This window comes from Aulonocara stuartgranti (assembly GCF_965226115.1).
Source record: "Aulonocara stuartgranti genome assembly, chromosome: 4".
Taxonomy (NCBI): domain Eukaryota; kingdom Metazoa; phylum Chordata; class Actinopteri; order Cichliformes; family Cichlidae; genus Aulonocara; species Aulonocara stuartgranti.
The window spans coordinates 21,316,084-21,343,455 of NC_138942.1; the positions used below are offsets into that span (position 1 = coordinate 21,316,084).

General features: G+C 40.6%; 3 protein-coding genes across 4 annotated transcripts; all 3 read left to right on the forward strand.

Moving 5' to 3' along the window:
* Positions 1–931: 931 nt before the first annotated feature.
* On the forward strand, positions 932–6,203 carry nudt9 (nudix (nucleoside diphosphate linked moiety X)-type motif 9). Its single transcript, XM_082530877.1, has 8 exons — positions 932–1,101; positions 1,528–1,803; positions 1,919–2,005; positions 2,189–2,275; positions 2,489–2,600; positions 2,771–2,917; positions 3,033–3,117; positions 4,024–6,203. Exons 1-8 carry the CDS (start codon positions 1,004–1,006, stop codon positions 4,167–4,169), a joined length of 1,038 nt encoding a protein of 345 aa, XP_082387003.1. The 5' UTR covers positions 932–1,003; the 3' UTR covers positions 4,170–6,203.
* Positions 6,204–7,844: 1,641 nt separating this feature from the next.
* LOC309704211 (uncharacterized protein) lies at positions 7,845–14,169 on the forward strand. The gene is made up of 12 exons (XM_082529257.1): positions 7,845–8,123; positions 8,808–8,919; positions 9,804–9,897; positions 10,149–10,203; positions 10,418–10,558; positions 10,968–11,128; positions 11,972–12,070; positions 12,198–12,343; positions 12,682–12,853; positions 12,936–13,048; positions 13,179–13,263; positions 13,470–14,169. Exons 1-12 carry the CDS (start codon positions 8,006–8,008, stop codon positions 13,527–13,529), a joined length of 1,356 nt encoding a protein of 451 aa, XP_082385383.1. The 5' UTR covers positions 7,845–8,005; the 3' UTR covers positions 13,530–14,169.
* A 1,765-nt stretch (positions 14,170–15,934) lies between these two features.
* On the forward strand, positions 15,935–26,608 carry rabep2 (rabaptin, RAB GTPase binding effector protein 2). Of its 2 annotated transcripts, XM_082530810.1 has the most exons (12): positions 15,938–16,267; positions 19,573–19,728; positions 20,115–20,197; positions 20,270–20,620; positions 20,791–20,886; positions 22,797–22,895; positions 23,213–23,326; positions 23,765–23,843; positions 23,955–23,966; positions 24,046–24,200; positions 24,367–24,483; positions 25,240–26,608. In XM_082530810.1, exons 1-12 carry the CDS (start codon positions 16,219–16,221, stop codon positions 25,342–25,344), a joined length of 1,416 nt encoding a protein of 471 aa, XP_082386936.1. In that variant the 5' UTR covers positions 15,938–16,218; the 3' UTR covers positions 25,345–26,608. The 2 variants fall into 2 exon arrangements, with proteins under 2 accessions (XP_082386935.1, XP_082386936.1); XM_082530809.1 differs by having other exon boundaries at positions 15,935–16,267; positions 23,765–23,966.
* The last annotated feature ends 764 nt before the right edge of the window (positions 26,609–27,372 follow it).

Here is a 27,372-nt window from a genome sequence, read left to right on the forward strand (position 1 = left end):
ACATATGTCTCTTTCAAGTACTGTTGCTGCAGTGAGAGTACTAACTGAGATGGGGAAAAGAGATCATATTTCTCCCATGGAGTTGCTGCTCTTCATTGGCCCCCGGTTAAATCCAGAATTGAATTTAAAACTCGTCTACTCACATACAACCACTTATATAGTCAGGCCCCATCATATCGTGCATAGGACCACATTATCCTAACAGAGCACTTTGCTTGCAGACTCTAGGCTTAATTGTGGTTCCAAGAGTATTTACAAGTAGAATAGGAGGCAGAGCCCCAGGATTCTCTCTTCTGTGGAACCAGGACCCAATTTGGATTTGGGAGACAGACACCATATCTACTTCCAAAATTAGACCTAAAAGCCTTCCTTTTTGTTAAAACTTATAGAGCTGGATCACGTGACCCTGAACCACCCCTTAGTTACGCTAAGCTGCATTGTGCTATTGAATTTACTCATCAGTGATTATTAAACCTTGGCTGTGTTGGTTCTCTTCTCTTTCCCTTCACCACCCGGTCGATCTGGTCCTCCCCGAGCCTGACTCTACAGGAGGTTTCTTTCTGTTGAAAGCGAATTTTCCCTACTCACTGTCACCAAGTGCTCACCCAGAGAAGGTCATCAGGTTGTTGTTTGGTCAAACTGACTCCCTTCTCTAATTTTTCTCTTTCCGCGTTTTTAACAATTTACCGACACTTACACGGAAATGTTTTCTAAAAGCTTACAAACGTTCGCACATTATGCAGATATCGATCAAAACATTAAAAAACAACAACACTATTTTCATTTATTTTTTTATGTTGCACTAAGCTATACATGTCAAATACAGGACATTCATTTACCTGTCGGTCATCTTTTTTTTTTAAATCAACTTTAAATGGCCGATCACTATGGAAACGAGCGCCACCGTCGTAGGCGCACCCCTTTGCGGACGTCACCTTGCAGGGCGTTGCACTTCCTGGTTTCCGTTGTGTTGTACTTTCTAGGCTACTGATTGATTGGAGGAATGATACATTTACCCCTGCGGCGACACTTGGTCGGACCGATTCGTTTAGCGTTTACTCTTCTCGGACTCCCGCATACCGTCTGGACCTCCGGAGTAAGGTATGGACGGGAACATTACTTATAAGCCTTTACCTTGAAGCTATCAAGCTAATAAGCGTAGGGAAATATAAAGTCTGACTGAATAGTGCTCACCAGGTAATTTTAGTACTGTACAGTGGCTTGGGTTATATGCACAATCCAATTTATTCACAATGGATATCAAAATAGATGTTAATATGCACGAGATTATAGACATGACCACTGAAGATCAGCTATACAGAATGATCACTGTACAGATTTCAACACGGCAGAAGCAGCTGTGTAACAGCAGCTGTAATCCCGCTGCCCTGCACTGATTAACGGCCTACTCCTATGTGCGTGTGACAGAAGATATTTCTTGTCATCATTGAGGGGCAATGGCATTTTCATAATGTGGAGAGAAAGGAGTGCATGTGGAGTACTTACATTATCTTCTCTCTCCTTTAGGCCTGCTATTTCCTGCCCTTCTTCTTACCCCTTCCCAACCAGTAAAACCATCAGCGCTGACAACACTAGTTACTGCCGCCGGCACTCGACCATGCCATCTTCAGTAGGGCCTCATGTAAAGTCCAGATGCCCACAGTATCCAGGGTCCAATATCAAGCGCTTGTCTGTGCCTGATGACAAGGTGGACTGGACTCAGAAGTGGCCCGAGTATAATCCAGTCAGCTACACGGCCCCTTCAGTTTTAAATAACCCAGCCTGGGCGGATCCTGATATTGGGTGAGCAACAAATAGCACCTTTAATGCTTATCAAGTACATTCTGGTAGCGCCATGCGAGTAATGTAATCTGATCTATGAAGCATTATAGATTTTTTTTCTACACTTGTTTTGTAGCTCCTCTCCAAAGTTTAACACTGTGGATGGTGCTGTGGACAGGACGAGCTTTGAGGGAAGCTATAAAGTGGAAAATGGAAAACCGCTGTAAGTTATACCTCTAAGATGGTTTTTCCGATATTTAATAAAACATCCAGTTTAGTAGAATTTGCCCTGGTAACTGCAGTGTTAGCAAACCTTTCACACTGCAGAGCTGTTTCATTAGCTGTTATTGTTAAAGGCATTGCTTACAAGTCTCAAAACTCCATATAAAAAATTTTACTCCCATAGAAATCCTTGTGGACGCACAGGGTTGGCAGGCAGAGGGTTGCTAGGACGATGGGGACCCAACCATGCAGCAGATCCAATAGTCACCAGGTACCTATTCTTTTGCTTTACACAGTGCAATTATCCACACTCACATACCGCGCATGAATAATTTAAAAGTGGAAATCTCAGTGCACATTAGTGCCAAGTAATTTGATATCCATCTGAAAGCTGACTTCAACTGAAACAGTTTCATATCATAGCTAAAAGTCGATGAATTCAAAGACAACCGGTTGCATTTATGCACATTTCACCATCTGACAGATGGAAGGTAGATGTCAAAGGGGCAAAGATTCACCACTCAGTCTCCCAAAAGCCTGTTCTGCAGTTTGTGTCTATCAAGAGGAAGGACTGTGGGGAGTGGGCCATTCCTGGGGTAAGTGTTTTTTATGTTTCTTCTGTCTATACAGGGGCGTCCCGCCATTCTTGCTTGCCATATGGTGTCTACAAAAATGCTGTAGGGCAGCAAAAACAAGATTTCATTGTCGTGGAAGGGAGGGGTTTGGAGATATGTAAGAAGTTATAGTCCTGTTGTTGTTTTTGCAGGGCATGGTAGATCCAGGCGAGCAGGTTTCTCTCACACTGCAGCGGGAGTTCTCAGAAGAAGCATTGAACTCGCTCTCGAGTTCCCCAGCAGAGAGAGCGGAAATCCATCAGCGCATCACCAATCTCTTCAAATCGTCAGGATTTATGGTTCGTAAAGTGGCTTATGTGTTTGCTGCCATATTTGAATCACCAGGTGGGTCTGTCAGGTCAACTATCAGGCTTTTTCTCTGAGGGCTGACAGCTTGTGATCTTTCTCCTTCAGGTCTATAAGGGCTATGTCGATGATCCCAGAAACACTGACAATTCCTGGATGGAGACGGTTGCTGTCAACTTTCACGATGACTTAGGTATCATTAATTATGAGGAATGCTATTCCTTCTTTTTTCTTTCACCTCTGCTTGTCAGCATTTTTCTAGCGTTTTAAAAAAGTTGATGAATGTATATGAATATAAAACACTGGACCGTAATACTGTATATAAAAGATGAATGTGGCCACTTTTAATGTCACACATTGGTTCGTTAAGTCGTGTTTTGAAGATTCATCCTCAAGATTTTGGCGGTCACTGTCTTGGTTTCCTGACCCTCACACACTGCATATTCAAAAAGTATCAACCTGTCAGTCACAATGTGGCGCAAAGACCTAAAACAACCTAAAACGTCTTTTTGAGTCGCCCCCTGCTGTATATTAGAAAAAAAGAAATGGAGGTTTTAAAGCACTTCCAGATTGGATTTAAGACTTGGTAGTTGGTGGCGCCCAGTGTTGGGTGTAATATGTTACTTAAAACTACAATGACATTAGATTTTTCAGTAATACAACAATTAAAGAACGTGTTACTCCATTAAATTCAGTAATTATATTTAATTTTCAATTATTATTACTCACATTATTTGAGGAGTGAAGTTATGGAGATTAGTTTTGTTTTTATTGCACAAAAGGACAAGAGGATGTTGGTAAAGTTGCAAGAATCTGCACATACATCATGCTGATGCTAAGCTAGTGAAAAAGCCAGAGTTATGTTAAAATTGAGTGAATGCTGACCCCAGCCCAGCAGTCAGACAGTCAGACCCTGAACTTCAACAGTGATGATCAGTCAGCACTGTAGCCTCCATTTCTATCTGTACATGTTTGTAAAGTAGGATCGCTGAAGTCTTCTTGAGGTGGTTTCCATCTTCGTTGTGTGTTACCAGCTTTGTGTTCATATGTAAACACAAGAAAAGATCATACCAAACAAATCTCTTTGTTTTTACATCAGGTAACAGCGTGAGCGAGCTGCCACTGGAAGCTGGTGATGACGCCGGACAGGTCCAGTGGGTTGACCTTGACTCATCTTTCCCCCTTTATGCGAACCACTCCCATTTCCTGGAGATTGTTGCCAAAGAGAGGAAAGCGCACTGGTAGCCAAAAACGAATGAATGCTTTAAGAGAGAAGGAAACTTAAAAGCCTTACAGCCCCTTGGTGTGGTGAGAGGGCTCATCAACTGAAGTAGCATGGCATTTTATGTGAGCCTACTTACACTGATTGATGTACAAAACCCTAACACATATTAATTTATATTAAAACTCCCAAAGATGTACTCTGCAGTTTAAAAGAGATAGCCTGCTAAGCATGCTGTTTGATATACTAAAAGAGAACTATTGTACATTTAGATTAAACCCTTTGACTGACTGCTTCCAAGATAGTAAAAATAAGCCTGTAAGAACAAGAGGAAGCACAGATTATGCTAATGTATTCAATGCTAACAAGTATCACATTAACCAAACACAATGATCTCCCGAACATAACAGTACTACTAAATTAATGGAAGGGGAGAAATCAGAATAAAGAAGTGGAATCTGGCTTTGATCTTTACATGTGAAAAGGATATGATGATGGTGATGCGCAGGAGCAGACATGGTTTCGAGTGGCAACAGACGGTGGATGTAAAACAGCATTTTGCAATCAGCAGGCTGCCTTTCCAAATGTACACATCAAAACGTGTCATCTCACAGGTCGGGATACTTATCAGGGAGGCAGTGATGAATTATGCATGAAAGATCTTGAAATCTGTGTGAGACAAACACTAACACCTCTGTTATTTAAAGGTACTGCAGAATGGAGGGTCCCAAAATGAATCGAATAAATACATAATTAATTATGTCAATAATGGGTTCAAATTGGAAATGCGTTAATTGTTTTTATTACATGTTTTAAATGAAACTCTATTTTGAATGATTATTTTGTAATAAGTTTATTATTTTCAATTTCAAATAATTAATGACAAATGTCAATAATTATTTATTCATCTATTTAGCTCATTCTTTTTGGCACTCATGTCCTCTATTCTCAACAACCAAAAATAATTATTTATAAAATCCCGTTAGGAGTGGCAGCTGCTTTGTCTTCAGATTGATTTTCCAGATAAGATAAGATAAGATAAGATAAGACTTTATTGATCCCACAACGGGGAAATTTTTGCGTTACCTCAGCTCAGGTACAGATATATGAAGGAAATACAAAAATACAATTAAGTACAATCAATGGAAAAAAAGTAAGATAATACACTATATACAATGGTAGCATACACAGTATGTGATTATGGATATAGTTGGAAATATGGAAGACATAAACTATATAGCTTGGAAGGTCATGGAAGGTCCATTATGCATGAAGTGGTGACCGTGGATGTTCACAGTGTCCAGTGACTTATGACATCATGATTGAGGAGTTATAGAGTCTAACTGCTGTTGGGATGAATGATCTACGAAAGCGCTCCTCCCTTATTTTACAAGGTATTGTCAGGCCTGACCGTGACTAAACTGGTGAGGACATCAGTTGGGCTTATCAAGCATTAACCTTAATCAAATTAGGGCCCCAAGAGTTCCAGGAGGCACCACAAATCCTATAAAACTATTTTATTTGCTCTCCGACCACAATGTCACCCATGTAAGGGCCAATTCTGCTGTTTAAATTTCACTTCAGTAAGCATATGATGCACTATAGCCCTAAAATTATGGGCTGGATGACAGCTTTTTGGCAGTAAAATTCTGCACAAACACTTTAATTATTGGTATCATTAATTGCTCGTCTTAAAGCTTTACAGGTTCTGTAAAGTATTTTTTTAATATAAGGTGTAATGTGAAAATTAACAGGGGTTTACTTATGAAACTTGCACTGATTAAAATTATTATTATTTTTCAAATGTTTGTCTGCATAACTTAAAAATGTACATTGTTGTGAAATCGTGAGTTCAATTGTATGGGTTTCCTCATTAAATATGCACCATTATAAAGTAGTTACTGTGTGCGCAACGTCAGCTGGTTTCAGCTCACACAGTCACACCAGAAACAGTTTCCTTATATGTTTTTGTTTGTGCCATTGAGAGCTACACCAATGTTTCATGTGTACTTTGCATTCTATTCATGTGAAAATAAATTCCCACATATATTAAACAAGTTAAATGTGTTTGCCTCACACTGTGTTGCTGTGTGCACTCTATGTTGTATGCGCAGTGATCCCTTTTTCCACCAGCATAGTAGTGCAGGCCCTCACAGCTTCTAGTGGTTAGTACAAACTGATGTTCCAACCATTTTATTAAGCACGTATCCAATTCAGGGGTGGAGCTAGAGCTTAAACCTATAGCCAAATAATGACTCCAATTCTAAAAAACATGGGATGCTGTATAAAATGTAAATAATAACAGAATGCAATGATTTGCAAATCTTATAAACCTGTATTTCATTCACTGTAGAACAGAGAAAACATATCAACGCATCATTTTATTGTTTCATGTAAAATATTGGCTCATTTTGAATTTGATGGCAGCAACATGCCTCTAAAGAAGATAGGGCAACAAAAAGACTGGAAAAGTAAGAGGAACTAAAAAGAAGCAACTGGAGGAACATTTTGCATTTAGGTTGAGTGACAACAGGTTGTGATTGGATATAAAAAGACTGTATTAAGAAAAACATCTTAAAGTTTCACCAATCTATATAAAAACTGCATCTACAAAATTAAGGAGTAATTTAAGAAAAAATGTTCTTCAATGTAAAATTGTGCATTCTTTAATACTGTATCATTGACAGTACATGATATCATCGGAAGATTTTGAAAATCTGGAGAAATCTCTGTGTGCAAGGGACAAGGCCAAAAATCAATATTGGTTGCCTGTGATTTTCAGGCCCTCAGTGCACTAGATTTAAAACAGATATAATTCTTGAATAATTCTTGAATGAAACGGGCTCAGGAACTCGTTCAGAAAGAAATCATCGTCTGTGAACACGGTTCACCAGACTATCCAAAAATTTAGGTTAAAGCTAAAAAGAAGCCATATATGAACATGATCCAGAAATACTGCCTTTTTCTTTGGGCCAATTCTCACTTAAAATGGACTGGGCCAAAGTGGAAAACGCCTTCTGTGTTCGGACTAATTACAGTTTAAAATTCACTTTGAAAACATGGAAACTACATCATTTGGACTAAAAGTAGTAGCTGTACCATCTGGCTTGTAAACAGCACTCAGTTCAAGAGTATATAATTGCTGACAGCTTTCACACTGGAAAGGTCGCATACAGTTTTTTAGAGTAACATGTACTCCCACTCCCACTCAGATGATATCCTTTTCAGAGAAGACCTTGCATAGTTCAGCAAGACAATGCTTTGATTTAATCCAAGGAACTTCTTGGTGTGAGTCGACAGTGTTTTTAAAAATCCAACCAAAATGTCTGGACCACAAATACACTAACATGTCTGCATTAATTTGCACAGAGCCCCACAAAATAGGGATCAGGTATCCTTAAAAGTCTTTTTCTGCTATTACTAACATGATGCTTACAAATTATTTTTACATTCAAGGTGCAGCATGTGTGAACGTAAATGTCCTTGGCTTTGAAATACTCGTTTACTTATGTTTTTAAAATTGCAGATATAACTTGCTGTGATTTTAAACACAAGGGAATCTAGTTTAATTATTAAAGTTTCCCTAATGAAATGTTGTGTTTATTAAAAAACAGCTCTACATATCCAATATGTCTGTCTAACCAGGAAATGTTTGGCGCTTCCCCTCAGACATATTCCAAACTTCATTACCCATAATCCCGTGCAACAAAAGCCGCCCAAGCTGACGACGTGGCCAAGGCACAGACCGGGGCGATTCAAACGAGGCAGACAGGCTTTGTTTGTAGCTAGCTCATTGAGGTGGAATTCATATGCTTGCTGAAGTTTGTGTGAATCTTTTAATTCATCACTGAGTGTAACGATGTCCGGGAAAATCAAGAGCCGAAGTGCTGCAAACTCAGACTCGATAACCGGCGGTGTGTCCTGCGATGAGCGCATCTTGCGGGATTGTCATGAACTGTACACGGATCCTGACAGCGGTGAGTTGGCTGACGTACAACTCGTGGAACTGACAGCATCTCACCTGACGCCTGCACCTTTCACCTGTTTGATATTAAAGTTGATAAAACAAACTCTTTGCTGCACCGCGGGGTAGCTAGCTAACTTTGTACATAACGTTAGCCTTTCCCAAAGCACGGGGAGCTAACCGTTAGCTGAGTTAGCTAGTGAGGATTTTATATTTGCTGACGATGCGACTGTCAACATTAATGCTGGTTAAATCAGTCACCCACTGATGTGACACTCTGTTTGTTATTAATAAGTCAGTTGCATAGTTGTAATGTAACTTCTAATATAGGTTTACAAGGCACACTTCTGGATCTGGATCTATCTCCAGTATTGGCAGCACAGGGTTATCCTGTATATTGAGAACGTGTGCAACATTTCAGCACCAGATCTGCCAGTTGACTCATACATCTCGCTGATATATCTCAAAGATAATGACGAGACAAAATGCCAAGTGAAAAAATGGGAATGATGAGAGAAAGAAGACTATCACCTAGCGAAATGGCTTCCTTTGAGTAGTTGAGAACTTTGATATTGTCCTTTACATGCCAAATGTCACTTATCATTTAGATCTGCTCATCCCAACACAGCACCATGATTTTTCTCCTTTCCTACAGAAGCTAATAAACCATCTGTGTCCTACTCTCTGTTATATTCAGGGTTGATCACAGTGGCCGAATCGGTTAGTGTGAAGTTGCTGCCGCCCAGAAAAAAGATCACAGTGCTGCTGATGGGGAACCACTCTGCTGGGAAAAGCTCCTTCATCAATTGGTAAATATATACTATGGATAAATATTTGCACAAGTGCAAATAGGTGGCAGATTATTAACCACTTATCCAACTGACAAAGTAATGGAAATCTGGTGTCTGGGATGAGGAGACTTCTGTGTTAAATCTATGCCGTAGGTACGCGTAACCGCAAAATCCTTCCGCAACCCTACACCTTCAGGACTCATAGATGTTAGCAATTTCCTGGAAGGAGATTGTCCCAACCATTAAAATAGATATTAGGGAATGTGAAAAAATGGAGGAACTTGACGGGCAAATATGTTTAAAACTGAAAATTGGAAGTAGGACTCAGGAGGGACAAAGTCTCAGGTGTTTCTGTTGTGGCATCCACTGCATATAAAACACCGGGACACAACCGCATAACCTAATATAAAGCATTGCAATCATTACCAATTGTAATGACAGCAATGGATTGCAGAAGTTTTAATCAGCTGTTAGAGGGAACCTGGTGTTCATCCTATTTCTTTCCTGATGGGGATGTTGTGCTTCATGATAACCATGTGCCCATGTATCGGTGCACAACTCAGAGTAAACTCAGTGCCAAGGAACAGGCACTGGAGGCCCTCATCAGACTAAAACCTGACCAAGGTGCCTGTTGGCTTTCCTTTAATTTGTTGCCCAGTTGCACAGCAGTCAGACTGAATAAAGCGCATGTGTGTATCCTCTGAAATTACCAGTATTTAAAGAGTTACAATTACTTCTAAATGTTCTCGGATCTTCATTTGACTCACGTCTGAATCTGAGTTGACTAAATTATCCTGTCCATCTTTATCAGTGTCTTTAGCATTCAGTTGCGCCCATCATTCTGGTTTTTATACACTATTCAGATTAGCAATAATCAAGATCTTTCTGTTCTTATTGTTCAGGTACGTGGAAGAGCACATCCAGCGCACTGGAGTAGCAATTGAGACCCAAGGCTTTAGCTTTGTTACAAGTGGACGCAAGAGAGAGTCTCTCACAGTAAGTGCTGCAGTCCATTTTCTGTTTTTGAGACAGGGCTATGGGTGTTTTCAAAAGGCACGTCTCATTCCCACCGTGAGCCATTTCATCTTTAAAATGTCAGCTGTCTGCTCCTCGTAACAGTGATTTATTACTGTGGACTAAAATGAGTTCGTCTTTTGTGGTTTCAATGTTCTTGGAGTACCTGATGTCCTTTTTTGCAAACTATCTGTGACAGATCTACTTCTGCTTTATTTATTTATTTATTTTAGGGAAACGCCACCCTTCATCTGTATCCACACTTCAAACCTCTGCAGGAGTTTAAAGGTGAGAGATTTAATATGCCCAGAGATTTGCTATGGACAGTGTTTTGGCAGTTTGCCGTTTTATTGGAATTCATTTAAAATGATTTGTATGTACCAACAAACAAACAAAAAATGATTAAAGCGCCCAGTTGAATAGGAAGAGAAAACCTTTTAGAGTAGTAGTTCTTATTAATGCTAGGCACTCACTGTAACTGTGTTTCTGAATTCTTCCCCAGGTGTCTCAGAGTACTTGAGCACAGAGATCTGCACGTCTCGACAGAAACGGTTCAGCTTGGTGACGTTTGTTGATTCGCCAGGCTTGGTGGACGGCGATATGAAGTATCCGTTTGACGTGGACGAGGTCATCCTGTGGCTGGGTGGGTTTCTGCTGTTGTCTTGTGGTAGTTTTAAGCAATCTTCTTTTGGTAATGCAGAAGGAGAGCGGTAGCTCTGTGAAACCAAAGATACCTGAAACAAACAAAACTAAAAGCACACTCAATTTGGAGTCATTTAGATGCTTGTGGGCCTCTCCATTATAATGAATGATCAGTCAAGTTTTTATCTCTTCATTAGTACTTTTAATTTACCCTAGTGAGCTTTGTGAGTCAGCTTTGCGTGCTTCGACACATCTTTAAGCAGTTTAAGTTCTTAGTTTGACTAAATAACAGGGAAATAGAAAGAAATTCCACACTTGTTGGGATTACGACCCAGTTTATAATGCGATGAGAATAAATCCACAGGGTTTCCTCAGTAGTAAATAATGCCCCTTTTCACTGTCGCTCTCAGGTGATCTTTGTGACCTAATTCTGGTCTTCTTTGACCCCATGGGTCAGGCTCTGTGCAAGCGCACCCTCAACATTGTGGAGAGCCTGAATGAAAAGCATGGAGACCGGCTGCGGTTTTACCTGAGCAAGGCTGACGAGGCCGGAGGAGAGTCGGACAGACAGGTACGTATACTAGCAGCAGCTTCTGTAGGAGAGTCAACGCTTTGAACAAACAAAGTTACATCATTCTCTTTGTATTAGATAATTCCTTCCCACACTCTGCAGTGCAGTTTCTAAGTATGCTGACCCGGTGTGTTTTGCCAGTCTAGTGAATAAAAAAAACAACAACAAAAAACCCCCAAAACCTGCACTGGGTATGGAAAAATGATTGAGTGATGCTTTTGCTCATTAATCTTGCATTGAAGAACACCCCTCTGATTACTTTCAGGTTATTTTCTGTGTCACAAAGGTGGCTCCCTGTTCTGGAGCCTGGTTTAAAACTGTCTGAAGTGCCACATTTTCTTTCACCAAGGGATTTCTGTGAGTGCGACACAGATTCCCTGCCAAAGGGAACTGTTGTATATACGCAGCCTGTTGAGCCGTATCTTACCAAAGTTTGTTAATATCCATCAATACATTCATCCATCCACAGAAAAGGAAACTGATAAATGTTTTTGTGGTTGATCCTCATATGCTGCAAAGTCTGTTTTACGCTGATGAAATTGTAGCTAATAGAGCACAGATTTCAGACTTGATGAGTATATTTGTAATTTCTAATTTCATTTCGATCTGTCCATAAACTAAAGGGATTTCCTAATTTGCAGTAAGATAATACTTGTTTAAACACGACATTGTGCAGTCACAGTATTCATGAGTAAGTGAATGGTGCATTTCTAACTTTGTTTGCATGACTAAATAACAGAAAAGCACCACATACAGTCGATAATCTCCCTATCAGTAGCAGAAAAATTGCATCTTTGTTCTGTCTCCTCCTGACTCCTGTGTCTTTTGTTACTGCTCTCTCAGAGGGTGATGATGCAGATTGTCCAGGAGCTCTGCAAGCGGCCCGGACTCAACAAGTGTGGGTTTGACATGCCCACCATCTACATTCCTAATCCAAATAAGGTAAAAGTGATTCTTTCATCTCATCTTTCTGCCTTCCTTACTCTTTCTACACACACACAATTCACCAGTTGTTATAGACTACTGTTTAGAAGAAAAACAATCCTCCTGTTTGTCTTCCTGCTGTCAGCCAAGCCGCTGCGTCAACCAGATTGAGGAGGTTTGTCGCACCATCGAGAAAACTATCAACCAGACGGTCCAAAACACGCTCAACTCTCTGGAGAGGGACTGTGAGCTCATTGTTGAGGCTATCGCAGACAAGCTCAGTAACGACAGGTAACACAGAGGAGACACTCACTTTGTAATTCACACTGCACTGACCACCTCCTCTGAAAGGCTACTTTCACCTGCTCCCTTATTCACAAGGTATTGCCACAGCAGGAGGTTCCTGACACTGTTTTTCTTGCACACGGTGCCCTTTTGGCCAATAATTTTAACATCGATTTAAGAGTTTGTGCGTTCACGCCTTTTAATAGCCATACATTGACCTTGAATTAAAGTGTAACCATAAAGATTGACGGGAATCCTTCAGTAGGAGTGCTCAGAGGAACGTGTGAGTCATATTTTTGTTTGGAATTGCCTTCGGAGAATAACCTGACCATCTGTTCACGCAGGCAGACCACTGTTGAGAACCGACGCGCACGCTGCAAGAGCTGCTTCCTGACTCTGCTGGGTTTCAGCGTCCCTCTGGCTCTGATGGCGTTTCTGCTGCTGGGCGCTCTGTCCCAGGACCTGCTGGAGGCGGCTCTGGGCCGAGAGGGTACAGAGGCGCTCTCCCTCTACCTGGTCAGTGGCCAAGCACGCTCGTCATTCATAGTTGAAACTGTTGCATATGGTCTTCACATAAGGCTGCTCTTGTGTCGTGCAGACGCCCGCGGTGAAAGTATTTGACTCCCTGTCTGTGGAGCAGCGGCTTTATGGCTGCGCTGGGCTGGTGCTTCTGTCCTTCCTCCTGCTCATTATTGCACGCTTCATCTTCAGGTAGGAAGTTTCGCAGTGTCATCACAGCCTTTTAGACGTTTTCATCCATCAGTACCCGAGGCACTTGCATGTCCTCATGTTATTTGTTCACTGCGAACCTCATCACACTTCTCCCTTTGATTCTTTGCAGAACTCAACCCACTCTATCGACCAAACAGAAAAGGCAGCTGCAGGAGAAGCTGGAGTACGTGCAGGAGGTGGTCAAGACCAAAAAGGTAGTGTGTATGTGTGCGGATAGGGATGCACTGATCAGATATCAGTTTGCTGACCGCTCCAACCACACTAAGCCTAAGCAAAGAAATCTGTACGGGTGCCAGAACTGAAAAAAGTTGGATCTTTGCATCCCTGTATGAGTGTGACTGCTTCTGCTGGCATGAAGTGGATTATTTTGGGATTTTAATGGTTGATTCTCTTCCTGTAGAAAAAGCTGTATGAAGACTACCTACGCCAGAGCGTCAGCGATCACGACATGGGCTTGTAGAGACGCATGCATGCAGATATCCCCACTGTCACGAAGGACTAGACGATCACTTTTCCAAGATTCCACACCAGCCGCCGTGCTCTGCAGACCTCTTGGTGGTGAACCATCCAAGTTCTGGTGCTGTGAACTGTAAAGCCACTTTACCCATTTAGATGATGTTATCTCTGTTATATTAAAAAAAGCTGTTAAACCACACACTACCTGCAGATGAAATGAGCTTTTGTTACTGATGACTTCTTTGTAAACATTTTATATACACATATCGGTGCCTCTTCTCTGAAATGATTTCAGGCTTATACCACTTTAAGATATTTAAACATTTCCAAACTATTTATAATATTTCTGTATGAGACCTAAAGCGCTGTTTTGTGTGCGTCACTTTCTATGAGCTACTGTTTCTGAGGACCTTTACCAGAGTTTTTTACAGTGCTTGTGACTCGTTAATGAATCCATTTCCCATCATGAATGTCTGCAGGTTGTGTAGGTTGGCTCATATGTAGAATATCCAGATGTCTGCACGCATCTTGATGCTGCAGTAAGAAGTGTTACCTGTGACCAATCAAACCTTTTGTATTTTCTTTCTACATTGTGAACATGTTTTAAACTTGAATAAATAAAAAAGCAATGTTCAATACATTAATGGATTATACTTTTTTTTACTTTTTCTTCTTAAGCGTAAGGTTTAAGGATTTTATGTAATATTGTGACATGTTAGTGTTTTAAAGCTTTTTTCCTTGTGAACTTGAAGTTTGGACACAGATGATCTCTGTTTACAGTCCCAGTTTCTATTGAATGGAAGTCAGGATATGATGTCGTGTCTCGGTTTTGAATGTTTTGTTTTTGTAAGAACCTGTGAACAACAGTGCCAGTTATAAAACATCATCGCAACAAAACTACATCAGGATTCCAGATAAATACACCATAGACTTGTGTGGTATCAGCATTTTAAGTGGTTTCCAGCTTGTTTTTCTAGTATTTCTTTTTTTTTTTTTTAATAAAAGCAAAAACAGGAAACTACCACGGGATATTTCCTGTTCAGTTATGCTTTTGGTACCCAAAGGAAACAGGTGCTAGGAGACCAGAGTGCAAAGTTTTGCTCAGAAAATGTAATTTCCTCTTTTTAAAAGGTTAACCATTGGTTTGACCTGTGAATGCCACTTCGTCAGTGTAAAATAGTTTCTTGCAATCGTATGAATGCCTCATGATCTAACGGTGAATATGTTTTTGTTGCTTCCTGACATAATGTATGTCAATAAGTACATTGTAAGCCTTTCAAAAGAAGTCTAGTGTTACCATTTTGGGTCGTAGTCTTATTCTTTCGGTTGTTCCCTTTAGGCCTGCCTCCTCATCCTACCCCTAGTATCTTCCTCCTCAGTTACGCCAACCCCCTGCATATTGCTTCTTTCCTTCTGTCAAAAATCACCCTGACACATCTCCACCCACTCCACCCTGCCTGCACTTCTTCACTTCTCTCCTGTACTGTCAGCTGCTTTGGATGGTTGACCCCACGTATTAAAAATCATCCACCATCACTACAGTATCTCTGCTCCTCACAGCTTCATCGCTACACCACGTTAAAAAAGTATTTGCTCCCCTTTCTGATTTTTTTCTTCATATTTGTGACATTTAAAGGTTTCAGATCATTAAAATCAGATCAATCAGAAAATAAAACAGCTGAGGAAGAAAATCGTTGATATCTGTCAGTCTGGAAAGACCCAAAGACTTCTGGGAAAATATTCTGTGGACTAACGAGTTGAAAGTTGAACTTTTCTAGAAGGTTTGAGTCCTGATGGATTTGTGTAAAACTGACAGAGTATTTCATCGAAGCTGTGGCGTATTTGGTTATGGAGCAGGACTACAGTGTATTTACCAATACAGGTGTAAACCAAAAGTATTCGATTTTTTTTTAATTCGCCTACAAAGATCAGCAATCACCTGTTTATTTTCATTTCACTCATTTGAGTCTTTTCTGTAAGCACACCTGGTTTTTTGGTTTGACTTTGGTTAACTAACATTACCAGTATCCCTCCAGCAGAGGGTATACTTATTTTGTATAAACTCTGATTCATGTTTACAGTCACACTTACTTTGTATTTTTTCCTATTTCTACATAAAATGAATCAGATACTCCCACGGTGGCTTTTGCAGCTAAAAAAATACATTTTTGTGAGATTAAAAGGAGCATTTAATCACCTCCAAATAAAGTTGTCTAAGTCAGTTTGTTAAGACAATAAAGAGATAATAATCTTAATTAATATAATAAGTAATCTGTGTTTGATGATATTCTTGCATATGGACTGAAATGTGGATCAAGCTATGGTTCACTGATCTCCAGGGTCATAAGCCCGGGCATATCAGGATGTACAGTAAAATCTCCAGGGAGGAAGCAGCAGTAATAAAACTCAAACCTGAGCACCACGACATCTTGATATTAATGCGCATTTAAAAAAACCATCCGAACTAACAGACTAAACACTGGAGGCAAACAGGGACAGGCATCTATGCACAGGAAGGAGGTTGACGTGTTTTCCGCAGGCTTAGACCGGGGAAAGTTGTTTCCTGAAGTTGACGCTGTGCTTATCATTTCCACACTCAAGTCCTGCTGCTTGCACAAAAATGATCAAGACGGATTTACCACTGTTTTGATTAGCTTTTCTTCCCCCCTCCCCTGATATCCCTTCCTCTTCTGATGATGGAGCTGCCAGACGAGAAGATGAGCTCCAAGAATGAAGACACAGGTAATTAAAAAACAAACAAAACTTTAATTTGCTTCACAGCTAGCTACTATCACCACATTCACCATCAGGGTAAGCTACGAGGCGACACTGGCCGCTTTTCCGCTTTAAACGTAGTTAAGTATTCATTTTAACTTGTTGCTTGTCTTCAGCCGGAACCTGCTGTTGTTGAAGGGGCGCTGGGGAACGTAGCCGGGAGACGGCCTGTTAGCATTACTGCCCATAGAAATGAACGGACGATGCTAACCGCTGGCTAGCTCTGTATTAACGTTTACTTTTCTCCTCGAAAAAAGAGGGAAAGTGGGTTTTAATGTTGTTTAGTTACCACTTCAATCATACACATTGGTGTTATTGCAGCATTAGGGCTAAAACCACTAGGTAATTTATGACAAATGGTAAATATAACAATGATTATAGCACTGAAAATGTAACTGAAAGTAAAAGAAGCCTTCATTAGCTGGCATTTTGTTAAAGTAGTCGTATTATCCAGTGCACACAATGTCACTGAAATATTATTACTTGCATTAAAGCATGAGTTTACCTTTCAGGTGATTTAATAAATAGTAGGAGGCAGCAGTGCACAGGCTGTTTTGCATTACAAAGTCACATAGATGTGGTGATGAACAGCGTGCGTGCCCTTGGAAAGGGCGTCGTGCGGAATGAAGTTCACATGAATGTACACCCATCTCCTGGTGTCCTTGAATGCAGCATTTGAGTAAGTTTACAAATCACCTTGTAGGTGTAGGGTAAGTAGTAAAGGTCAGTGCAACAAGTGCTTGCTGTAAATTTCTCAAGCAGCACAGGTGTCCTACAAATAACTGTAACCTGTATGAGATTGTCTAAAAGTAGCAAAGTATAAAGTTTCACTCGTCCCTTTTCCAATGGTGCTGTAAGTTACTGCAAATTTCGGTATCGATCCCAATACCAAGTAAGTACAGGGCCAGGAGTGATACTTTTAATTTATAAAGGAAGCTAATGTAGAGGGGAGGAATGTGTTGAGGTATATTTTTTTCATCCTCCCTCCTTTCAAATAAAAAATATACTGTAAACTGAAGCTGTCTTAGAGATTGTAGAGAAATGCTGCTCATTTTTTTTAAAGTTATTAAATAAATACTTTTTAGGTTTGAGTTCCTGTGTGTGAAAGTGAGCAAGTTGTAGAAAGCAATTTAATACAAATAAAAGAATAAATGGTTAGACTGAAAGCTAAACTAATCAGTGATGTGGTCCAAGCCAGCCCCTTGGTCAAATCAGATGTTTTGTTGTTGATTTTATGTAAAAAGCCTGCAGCAAGACACTTTAAACATGTGTCTTCCTTCAGATGTTAATGCAAATATTTCATGAACTTAAATATACTGGTGTTTAGTACTGGAGTTTAGGTCTTTTACTGAGTACAACCACTTTGATTTCACAGATTTTACAGGTTACAGAAGGAGCCAAGTCCTGTAATTTTCAGACAATTTCAAGTTCTGAGATATTTTTAGGCTCAAACTATAGATTTCCAATAATGTGTAAGTCAGATATCTCTGCTGACTAGTTACTGTGGCCAGTTGGTTTTCACTTTCAGTTCCCTGATGGACTGAATGATTCGAATTCCAAATCTGTGCAGTGTTTCCTGTGTACTTCCACCCTATGCTGAACAGTTGTCAAAATACCCTTTTCATAAAATGCTTCTGCTTTTTTTTTTTGTTTGTTTCTTCAGACATTTGACCAAAGAGATAAGGTTTAACCCAATAGGTCCGGAGCAGCTGTGTCCAAATGACTCCAGCTTATGGAGATTTTTTGCATACTTCGGACATTGGCTTTTGTGACCGCGTCATAGATAAGGCTTCCTTTCCTCTTCCAGACCATGTTTTTCAGCTCTGTGTAGCAACAGTACAGCATAACCCACCCCTGTGTCAGCGAAACCTTCCTGGAAGTCATTATAGTCACGTCGAAGCTTTTCCTAATTAATAATAGTTGTCTGCATGAGATCGATCATCATTTACAGTTTTTTAAAATTTACAACAGCCAAAAAATGTCCATAAAATAACTAAGTGAAAACAAAGAATAGAACTTATTAGGGCTGTTGGCATTAACGCGTTAACGGTGACAGCGCTAGAGCTTATCGATCAAATGATTGATTTTTGTGTGCTCGAGCTTTAGCTTATTACACCTGCGTTCATATAGCATTTTCTAAATGCCCATGCTTTTAGGACTAGATTCCAGAAAAACCAGAGAAACAAAAATAATTGAATAAATTCATAATTAAATTATGAAATTAAAAGATAAACAGCAGACCAAACAAATAGTGCATGAGCACACTCAGTTTTTGATTTGTTTACAACCTGATTTGTTTACAACAAGCAATCCTATTTGAGCTTTTGACCTAAATCAATTGAGCATGGATCAAGACATTATGAAACATGTAGTTTAAATGAATAGTCCATCAGCCGTTTCCTAACAAGGTTATTGTAGTTAATAAAGCTGAACAGAATACTCAAACTAGGAGGGGGAAAGCATTTTAGTCACTATAGATACGGAAATGTGGTCACATTTGTCTACACAAGCAAACTTGAAGGGTTGGGTACAGGGATGTTTATATTGTATGACTGTTTGTTTTGTGTGTGTATCCTCATGCACCTAGTAGCCCATGTTTGTTGAGTGTTAACACAAAGGTTAGAGCACACTTTATCAGTTCCTAATGACGCTACTTGACTTATTTTAATCTGTGGTGACTCAGCTGAAGGTTAATGAGCTCATGATTATCTGATATTATGTTAAAAAGCTGGTGTCTAGACTTTTGCACATCCTGTAAATTCTGCTTATTTTTCAGGATAATAAAAAAATGACTGAGTTAAGTTTATTATTTGCTAGCTGAAAGAGAAATATTCATTTCATTTCATTATTTTTTTTTTAACCTCAGGTTTTGATTCAGAAAAATCAAAATTTCTAACTTATCTCAAATCTTTGCGTAAAGGTGTATCTCCAAATTTGAGATTTGAGCCCTGACATCCAACTGCTAAAACAGATTTTCTTCTGTTCAGAAAAGCGAAAGTATATAACTGTAATTTGACATGTTGATAAAAAATAATTGTTTTTAAATTTTTGTGAAACGGTAAGCTTGAAATTATGATTGATAACAACAATAATTATACTTTCAGTTAAAAGCTCAAACATATAATCCATTTCATTGGACTAACCGTTACAGAAACAAACTGTTTTAGGGCAGCTGTTGCACAGACCTTTCATTGGCTGGTGATCTAATAAATTTGTTTAGCTCTAACTTAATAAAGGAAAAGCACAAAAATGTGATGTCCTGTCATTTTCAGAGACGAGCCTGCAGGCCCAGCTAGCAGACTGCAGAGCACAGGTCGAACACTGGCAGGGTGTGGCGACGATCTGTGAGCTGAGCAAACAGGAGGAACTGGCAGAGCTGCAAAAACAATGCGATCAAGAGATCCAGTCACTGCAGGAGGCTCTCAGAGGTCAGTGATTGTTGTGCGTTGGCCTGGCCTGGATTTCTTTGTGTGCACGGTGCAAAATATTGCATAAGCACAAAAGCCCAGTTTTTCCTTCGTCTTTTTTTAATCAAATCTCCAAAAAACTAAAACTGGACATCGTGGGTTTCCCATATAAATTTTTGAACAAGTTTAAATGTAGTTTCTGGCACTAATATTTATTCAGTAATTTGCTCCAAGGTAGAGCCAATAGCTTTAAGAAATATTGGACAAAAGTAGCGCAAATGGATGTATTTTTATGAATTTCTTTTTTTGAGTGTGATGAAAAACAGATTTTGTAATCGTGTTAATGTCCCAATAGATGAAAGCTGAACTCGCAGATTATCATTATGTGTTGTCACTTGTGTTTTCAGAGACAGCAGCTCAGTACGAGGCCAGGATAGCTGTTCTGCAGTCTCAACCTGTAGAGTGGAAGAGATCCAGTGGACCCCACATGGTCAGTGTGTGCCCGTGTTGCTTTTCCTCCAGGTGTCTTGGGCTCCCTTCATGTGATTTTTATACTTGTTAGATCAGTGGAAGGAAGGGAAGGGTGGATGCCGAACACGCGTCAGTCGTCAACAGTCTGACTGAGGACGAATCGGCGCCATCGACGCACAGCCATCCACCAGAGCTGGAGGCGGTGCCGGAGGGAGAAGGTGCTGCACTTACAACAGAAGGATATTTTTCACTAAGGAACTGTGACTCAGCCTCGTTGTCCTCTTTCTCCTTGGACACGCCGTCGCTGCCCAGAAAACACCACGCTCAGGACGACACTGACTCGCTGGTCTCCACGGGTACTTTGGTGCCTGAAGCCATTTACCTGCCACCAGCTGGCCACCGGCTGGTCACACACAGTGACTGGGACGCGCTCAATGCTCAGGTTTGGATTTAACCGTTTTTTAAATTATTCTGCATATTTGTTGCGCTACTTCTTCAAAAAGCCCCCTAAAATGCTGTGTAACAGCTCCAATGTGAGCAGATTTAATGTCTAAGTAGCTTCCAGTCAGCACCTGTGGTCTAATGACTTTGCATTGTGGCTTTTTCGGTCAGTTGTCAGAGCTGCGAGGGGAAGTGAGTCGCCTGCAGGCAGAGAAGGAGGAGCTGGAGAGAGAACTGGATACCCAGAGCAACCACACGCACAAACAGGTACAGGAACACGCTCTGACTGTGTGTGTCTGTATGTATGTACATATCTATATGCAGTGTTGGGACTAACGCGTTATTAAGTAACGCGTTACAGTAACTACGTTATTATTGTGGTAACGAGCACGGTAACTAGTTATTATGCCAAAATCAGGAACGCGTTAGTCGTTACTGGGATTTAGATAGGCTCGTTACTCGTTACTTCGTGTGGTGGCTATCGCGGAGCTTCCACAGATTCAGTAACATTAGCAAGTGGTGGAAGCCAGCAGGTGGATGAAGGAAAGGGGAGGCAGAAGGAAAAGAGACCCGAGGCGGCCGCCGGTCCAAGTGTGAACTGAACTTCAGGTAAGAAGTTATGACCTGCAGTCTCTCTGGGTCAGAAATGAACCAAGTTTAGGTGGAGTTTATTTGTTGTGCTGACTTTTTCCGTACTGCGTGCTAGCTAGCATGACAGAGTTTCTATACAGCTGGGTGGTGCTATGAAGTTAATGATGTTGAACTTTATTTTGTTCATAAGTTATTAGAGTTGCCAACCGTCCCGTCTGGTATTCAGAGAAAATATTACGCGTTTCTTATTGAGGTGAAAAGGAACAGTGTGTCCCCTAATTCAGCTACAATGAAAAAGGCACAAAGCTGGAGTTATTCTGTGTTTACGCTGCACAGCTGCCTCTTCTTCTCTCATCCTCTGCCCCCTCCCTCTCCCGTTTTACTTCAATCATGAAAACTGATCAGTGATCAGCTGATCGGCTCTCTTGTTTGTTTATCGCTCACTTTGCGCCGAAAGAGGAAACCAGCGGATGTCGCGCTAAACAACAGCAGCACGTTTAAGCTTGATCAGCTGTTGTTAGAATTTATTTAATATTAATTTCTAGTATCAGCTGATGTTTGCTGGAGCCACAGCTGCAAAAAAGCTGCTGGTCATGATATGGTTTGGTTATCTGGTGAGAGGGAAACATGAAGATGAAACCAGGAGATGTCCTTACTGAATCATCAGAGCTGTGATGGAGAAACAGGTTTACCTTTTAGGTGACATGAATGAGTTGAAGGGAAGTTATGAACTGTTTCTGAGAGACAAATAACCCCAGGATCCTTTTTTAGGTAGCTGACAGCTGGTAACTGTGCAGGGGCAGGTCTAGCAAAGTGTTGCCAGGGGGCAAGGTAGGGCATTAACAGGGAAAGGGGGGCACAAAGAAATACTTTTCTTTCTTATTCTCATTTAAAATGTCTAGCTTTTAAAAAATAATTATCTGAATCTTACAACAAACGATTGATAGATTGATGCATATATACCATCAAAACAGTGTACATCACTGTCACAGCAGTGTTTGTTTTCATTCAAAGGCTTTATGATTTTTCCTATAATGGTGGGCCGGTCTCTAGTCAAAATACCCGGGACGATTTTCTGTCCCAGTCCAGCCCTGTATGCAGCTCATCTGCAGTCTGGTGTTACCTACATCTTCCTATTCAGAAGGCAGAATTTCCGAGTTCTGAGTACAATCGAAAGCACCACGACTGCAGTTTTTGTGTTGGATGTAAAAGGCGCACATGACGCTGTGACGTAGGCTAGAATCATGGCAGCAGTCAATGATGGTCCAGGCGTGGGATTTCTCTCGTGGAAATATGCACATTATCTTTTCCTTTCTGTTGGTAGGTGGCACAGTGCACCTGTGGCAAGTAAGCAAGCTAGAAGACTGGCAAAGTTATGGAAGAAACACATTAACAAGAGAATTCTGAGTCAAACCAAAGTTACTTTCCCTAGTAACTAGTTACTTTGAAAGTAACGAGTAACTTGAAGTAACTGAGTTACTTTTGAGAAAAGTAACTAGTAATGTAACTAAGTTACTATTTTAAAGTAACTTACCCAACACTGTCTATATGTGCATTAACGAGTGTATGTATATGTGTGATCTTAGGTATCAACGCTCCAGTCTCAGGTCCAGGCTTCAGAGTCTCTCCTCCAGGATTTGCAGAAATCTTTCAGCCAGTCACAGAATGCAGTCCAGAGCCGGCTGGTGAGTAACATGAAACACTCAAACAACATATAGTGAGCTGTAGATTTGCTGTTAGGTTGGTTTGGTCAACTTTTAACAGACCCAGGCGAGTTTTTTCCCTTTGTTTACAGTATTACACACTCAGCTACATATTTACTAAACAGAAATTAACTGGCAGCGTTCATTTCCATAAACAACTCAAGTGTACGATGACTCAATCATCCATCACACTCTAGACTCCAGTGCTTGTTTGTACCATTATCCATGAAGCGATGTGAATGTTATTAGGATGGCAGGTTCCAACTTACATTTGTTTGTTTGCTTTGCTTTTGGTCCAGGCGGAGTTGTCCCTTTCTCAGAGGAAGATGTGCAATGAGCTTTCCAGACTGAAAGGAGAAGAGGTTGAGGAGGATGTACCAGACACTGGCTCATCCTTCTCAGCAGCACTACATGTACAGTCTTTGAGTTTTTATTGCTTAGTTTGCTGCAGCAAGCAACACTTGAAACTCGATGATGTTTTTATTTTTAAACGTGAAATTCAGCACAGACAGTGAAATATTTTTAGGACGTTTATGGCATTTTACACACTCTCGAGAAGCTTGTCTGTCTGTTTGGAGTTCCTCTTTGTGAAGTAGTGGCTTTCCTTATTTAGAGTAGTTGTGGCAGATCAGTGGAAATATTTCAGACCTCTCACTTTCACTTCCGGCATTTTAAGATTGTAGAGAGAAGTTTAATTTTCTGGCAGAATAATAACTGTGTTTTTTAATGTGTATAATTAGCAGAGGTGGTGGTCAGGTTGTATGTGTGCTAGCCCGTATGCATTAAGACGTTTAATGTTTGCTTTTTGATGGCGTCAGTGTGACTTCATTTTTTAAAACTCTAACCTGCAGGGGGCGCACTGTGAAGAGCGCCTTCGCATTGAGATAGTCAACCTGAGGGAGCAGCTGGACACACGGACAGAGGAGAGCGGTCTGTGGATTATTTTATTACCTGTTGAATCTGCTGTGTTGCCTTTCTTGTACTTAAAGTTTTTTTTCCATTCTCCATCTGCTTCCTTCTACTTGAAACTGATGTCATCAGAAGTTTTAGAGGGTGAGTGACCAGCTTATAGCTTTAAATTAGTAGGTATTTGTATTTGTATTTTATTATACGTATTTTTTTTAATGTGCAGTGCAGTTTTCCAGTCTGAAGACCGAGACAGAGAAGATCCACGCTCAGAGGGAGCAGTTGCAGGCTGAGCTGCTGGCGTGCCGCACTGAACTGGAAGCCCTCCGGGTGGCGCTCTCTCATGTGCAAAGCACCAACAAGATCCTCAGCAGTGAGAAAGTAATTGCAGCCTGCTTTTAGATCTATAAGCTTTGTTGTTCTTTTGGTGGTTTGTTTTCATTTTCAGCATTCACCATTAGGAGCTTCCTTTTTTTTTTTTAAGTTGAGAAATATTAAAGTCAAACAAACAGGGATTTCATGTAACTGTTATTTCTGTGTTTGTCAGGCAACTCTGAACCAGCAGTGTCTGGAACTGCGGAGCCAGGTGATCAGCCTGCGCTCTCAGGTCGACACCAGCCAGGCTGTGCAGCGAGACTTCGTTGAGCTCTCCCAGTCACTGCAGGTAAGAAACAACCATCAGTGGTCAGCTTAATCTGCCAGGATCAGTTGGGGAGGGAGACGGGACAAAAAAACCACACTGTGGCGGAGAACCAGAGATGAATAATGACTAATGATTACATGCAGAGATGTGTATAAACGGAGCGTGAAAAAGGTGAGTGAAGAAGAAACACTGTGCACAGTGCATCATGGGAAGCCCCCAGCAGCCTAGAAATTTTGCAGCAAAACTAAAAGAATGCTGAGAGTCACCTGATCCAGCCCTAACTGTATGTAGAGATGATTTAAAATCAATTCTGGATTTAACAGTGAGCCAATGAAGAGAAGCCAGTTTGGGCGAAGGACTCCCTTTCTAGTTCCGTTCAGTACTTTTGCTGCAGTGTTTTGGATCAGTCATAGCCTTTTCAGGATGTTTTTAAAGGACATCCTGATAATAATGAATTACAGTAGTCCAGCCTTGAAGTAATAAATGCATAAACTAGTTTTTCAGCGTCACTCTGGGACAAGATGTTTCTAGTTTTAGAGATATTGTACAGATGCACGAAAGCAGTGTTACATATTTGTTTAATAAGCGCACTGAAGGACATCCTGGTCAAAAAGTGCTTCGTCACAGTGTAACCGGAGGCTGATGAATTATCTGGTTAGACACCATGTTTCTGTGGTGATCTGTCTTATCTAAGAATAACAGGAAAACTGTTTACATCAGGATGCTGCACATCATCGACTTGCTGATTTTTATCTGCCTACTTATCTCCCCTTTAAGGTGAAGCTGGAGTTAATTCGGCAGGCAGAGAGTCTGGAGCAAGTCAAGGAAATCCTGGAAGAGGGACATGGTGAAGATAACTCCCCACCTGTGGATACCCCTTGAAATGCATTGGAACCAAAGAGATGAAACATCCCAAGAGTGACCAAGAAAGCTAACCATGGCTACATGAAACACAGAAGATCTGATGGAGTGACTGCTGGAACGATGCTGCTAGCACTCATGCTGCGACACTGGAAATACTCCTAAACGGAAACATTAGGTCTCGGGGAGGTTGGATTGGTGTCAATGAAGGAAAGTGGTGCTTAATGACCAAAGCAAAGTCTTCTCACACTCGCTCATGGTTTTTCTTTTTTTCCTTATGCCTAGTAACACATTTATTCCTGTACAAAGACATTTGTAAATATTCTGTGTTTGTATATCTGACACGACTCCAGTAAAACACTCAGGGGTCCAACACTATCAGTAATTAATATGCAACTTATCAATATTTTTGCATCTCTGTGAATAAGGACCTCTCTTGGCAGTGGATCGGGTGCAATAATGAACTGACGCCACTAAATCTGCAGCATTTAGATGTGACTTTTAATACTTATAAGGATGAATTTGCTCAGCGTTAACATTCCTGTTTTCACTAAAACCATATTAGCTTTTAGACTCAACATTCTGGGTTTTATGATTAGGAGAGTGTCAGTAAAGAAATATTAACGTGTAACTTTGACCATTTTATTTGGTGCGACTGCACATTAGAAACTGATGGCAGGTTGTCACATCTTTTACATTTAAGTTTATAATTAAATCATGTGGTTGAGTTTCTTAACCCTTGGCTTCAGAGCAAGTTTACTGGAAACTGAATGATGCATATCAGCTTGTTACACAGTGTAACTGCACACAATGCAGTAGGTTAGGATTTAAAATGTGATTTTAATGTATTTGGAAGTTGTTGCTGCTCTTGAAATTGAAGCTAAACCTTCATCTCTACAGGAAAATCCCAGATACTCCAACAAAGATCAGATAATACTGTGACTTGTTTTATTGTATTAATGACAGCACAGCCAGAGTCACAGCCCAGTCTCTATCCTACACTTACACTTAATCAGATAACTATGTAAACCATCTGTGTATTTTAAAACTGTGGAGTATTACCTGACAATGATTACACTTCCTTGAACTGGATATTTAGTTACTCGAACATCCTGGCTGTGCCGGAAGCCCTTTGCTCCTAAATGTTAAGTCAGCAGGTTTCCCAGATTGATGCCACCCTGTTGTCTTTTAAACACTGACCACATTATTATTTCTGTTGTGCTTTATAACAACCTGTGCAAAAAATAAATGTCGCCACTGGGAAGCGAGGCATGTCCTAAAGCTACCAGAGTGCTTGGCTGTCTGTACCTTTTACATCGCGGGCCACATACAGCCCACTTAGATCTTACTGCAAGTGTGCCGGACCAGTGTGAAGACTTTTAACTACACATTTATTCCCTGAGATATCTTAAGATTCTTTTCAATTCTATTTTATTTATATAGCACTGAGTCACGACAACGTATTAAGTAAAGTGCAATTTTAAGAAATGCTGCTGTAGTCAAACAGATCTCTGAGCTTAGATTTTTAGAAATAAAAGTACAAAATTACAAGAAAACATTGATAGCTCATTGCTCAGACTGTCCTGTAATTATAAATCCGAAATCCATCCATCTTATTCTACTTATTCCGAACTGGGTCGTAGGAACGGCAGCCTAAGCAGAGAAGGCCAGACCTCCCTCTTCCCAGTGACCTCCAGGCTCATCCATTCATTCAGTCCCTATGAAGGGAACCAAATCGAGGACATCAATGTAGCCAGCCCAACATAGGGTTACCGGAGACCATTCTGAAGTGTACTTTGACGGTGGGAGGTCTTTACCAGCAGGAGAAGCTGTAAAACTTGTGAAAATACAGTTAAAAGTCCAGAATTCACACCGTCTTTCACCTTCTCCAAAGCTGTGCTCTAGGCTGGATTGGAGTCATGTGGAACCTGAATTCTGCATATTTTGCAGGGGAATGAAGTGGCAGATCTCAGTAAATAATATAGAGGGAGTATTTTTGTAATGATCCAAAGTCTGCTCAAAATGGGTGAAATAGCCCTTTAAAGCCAT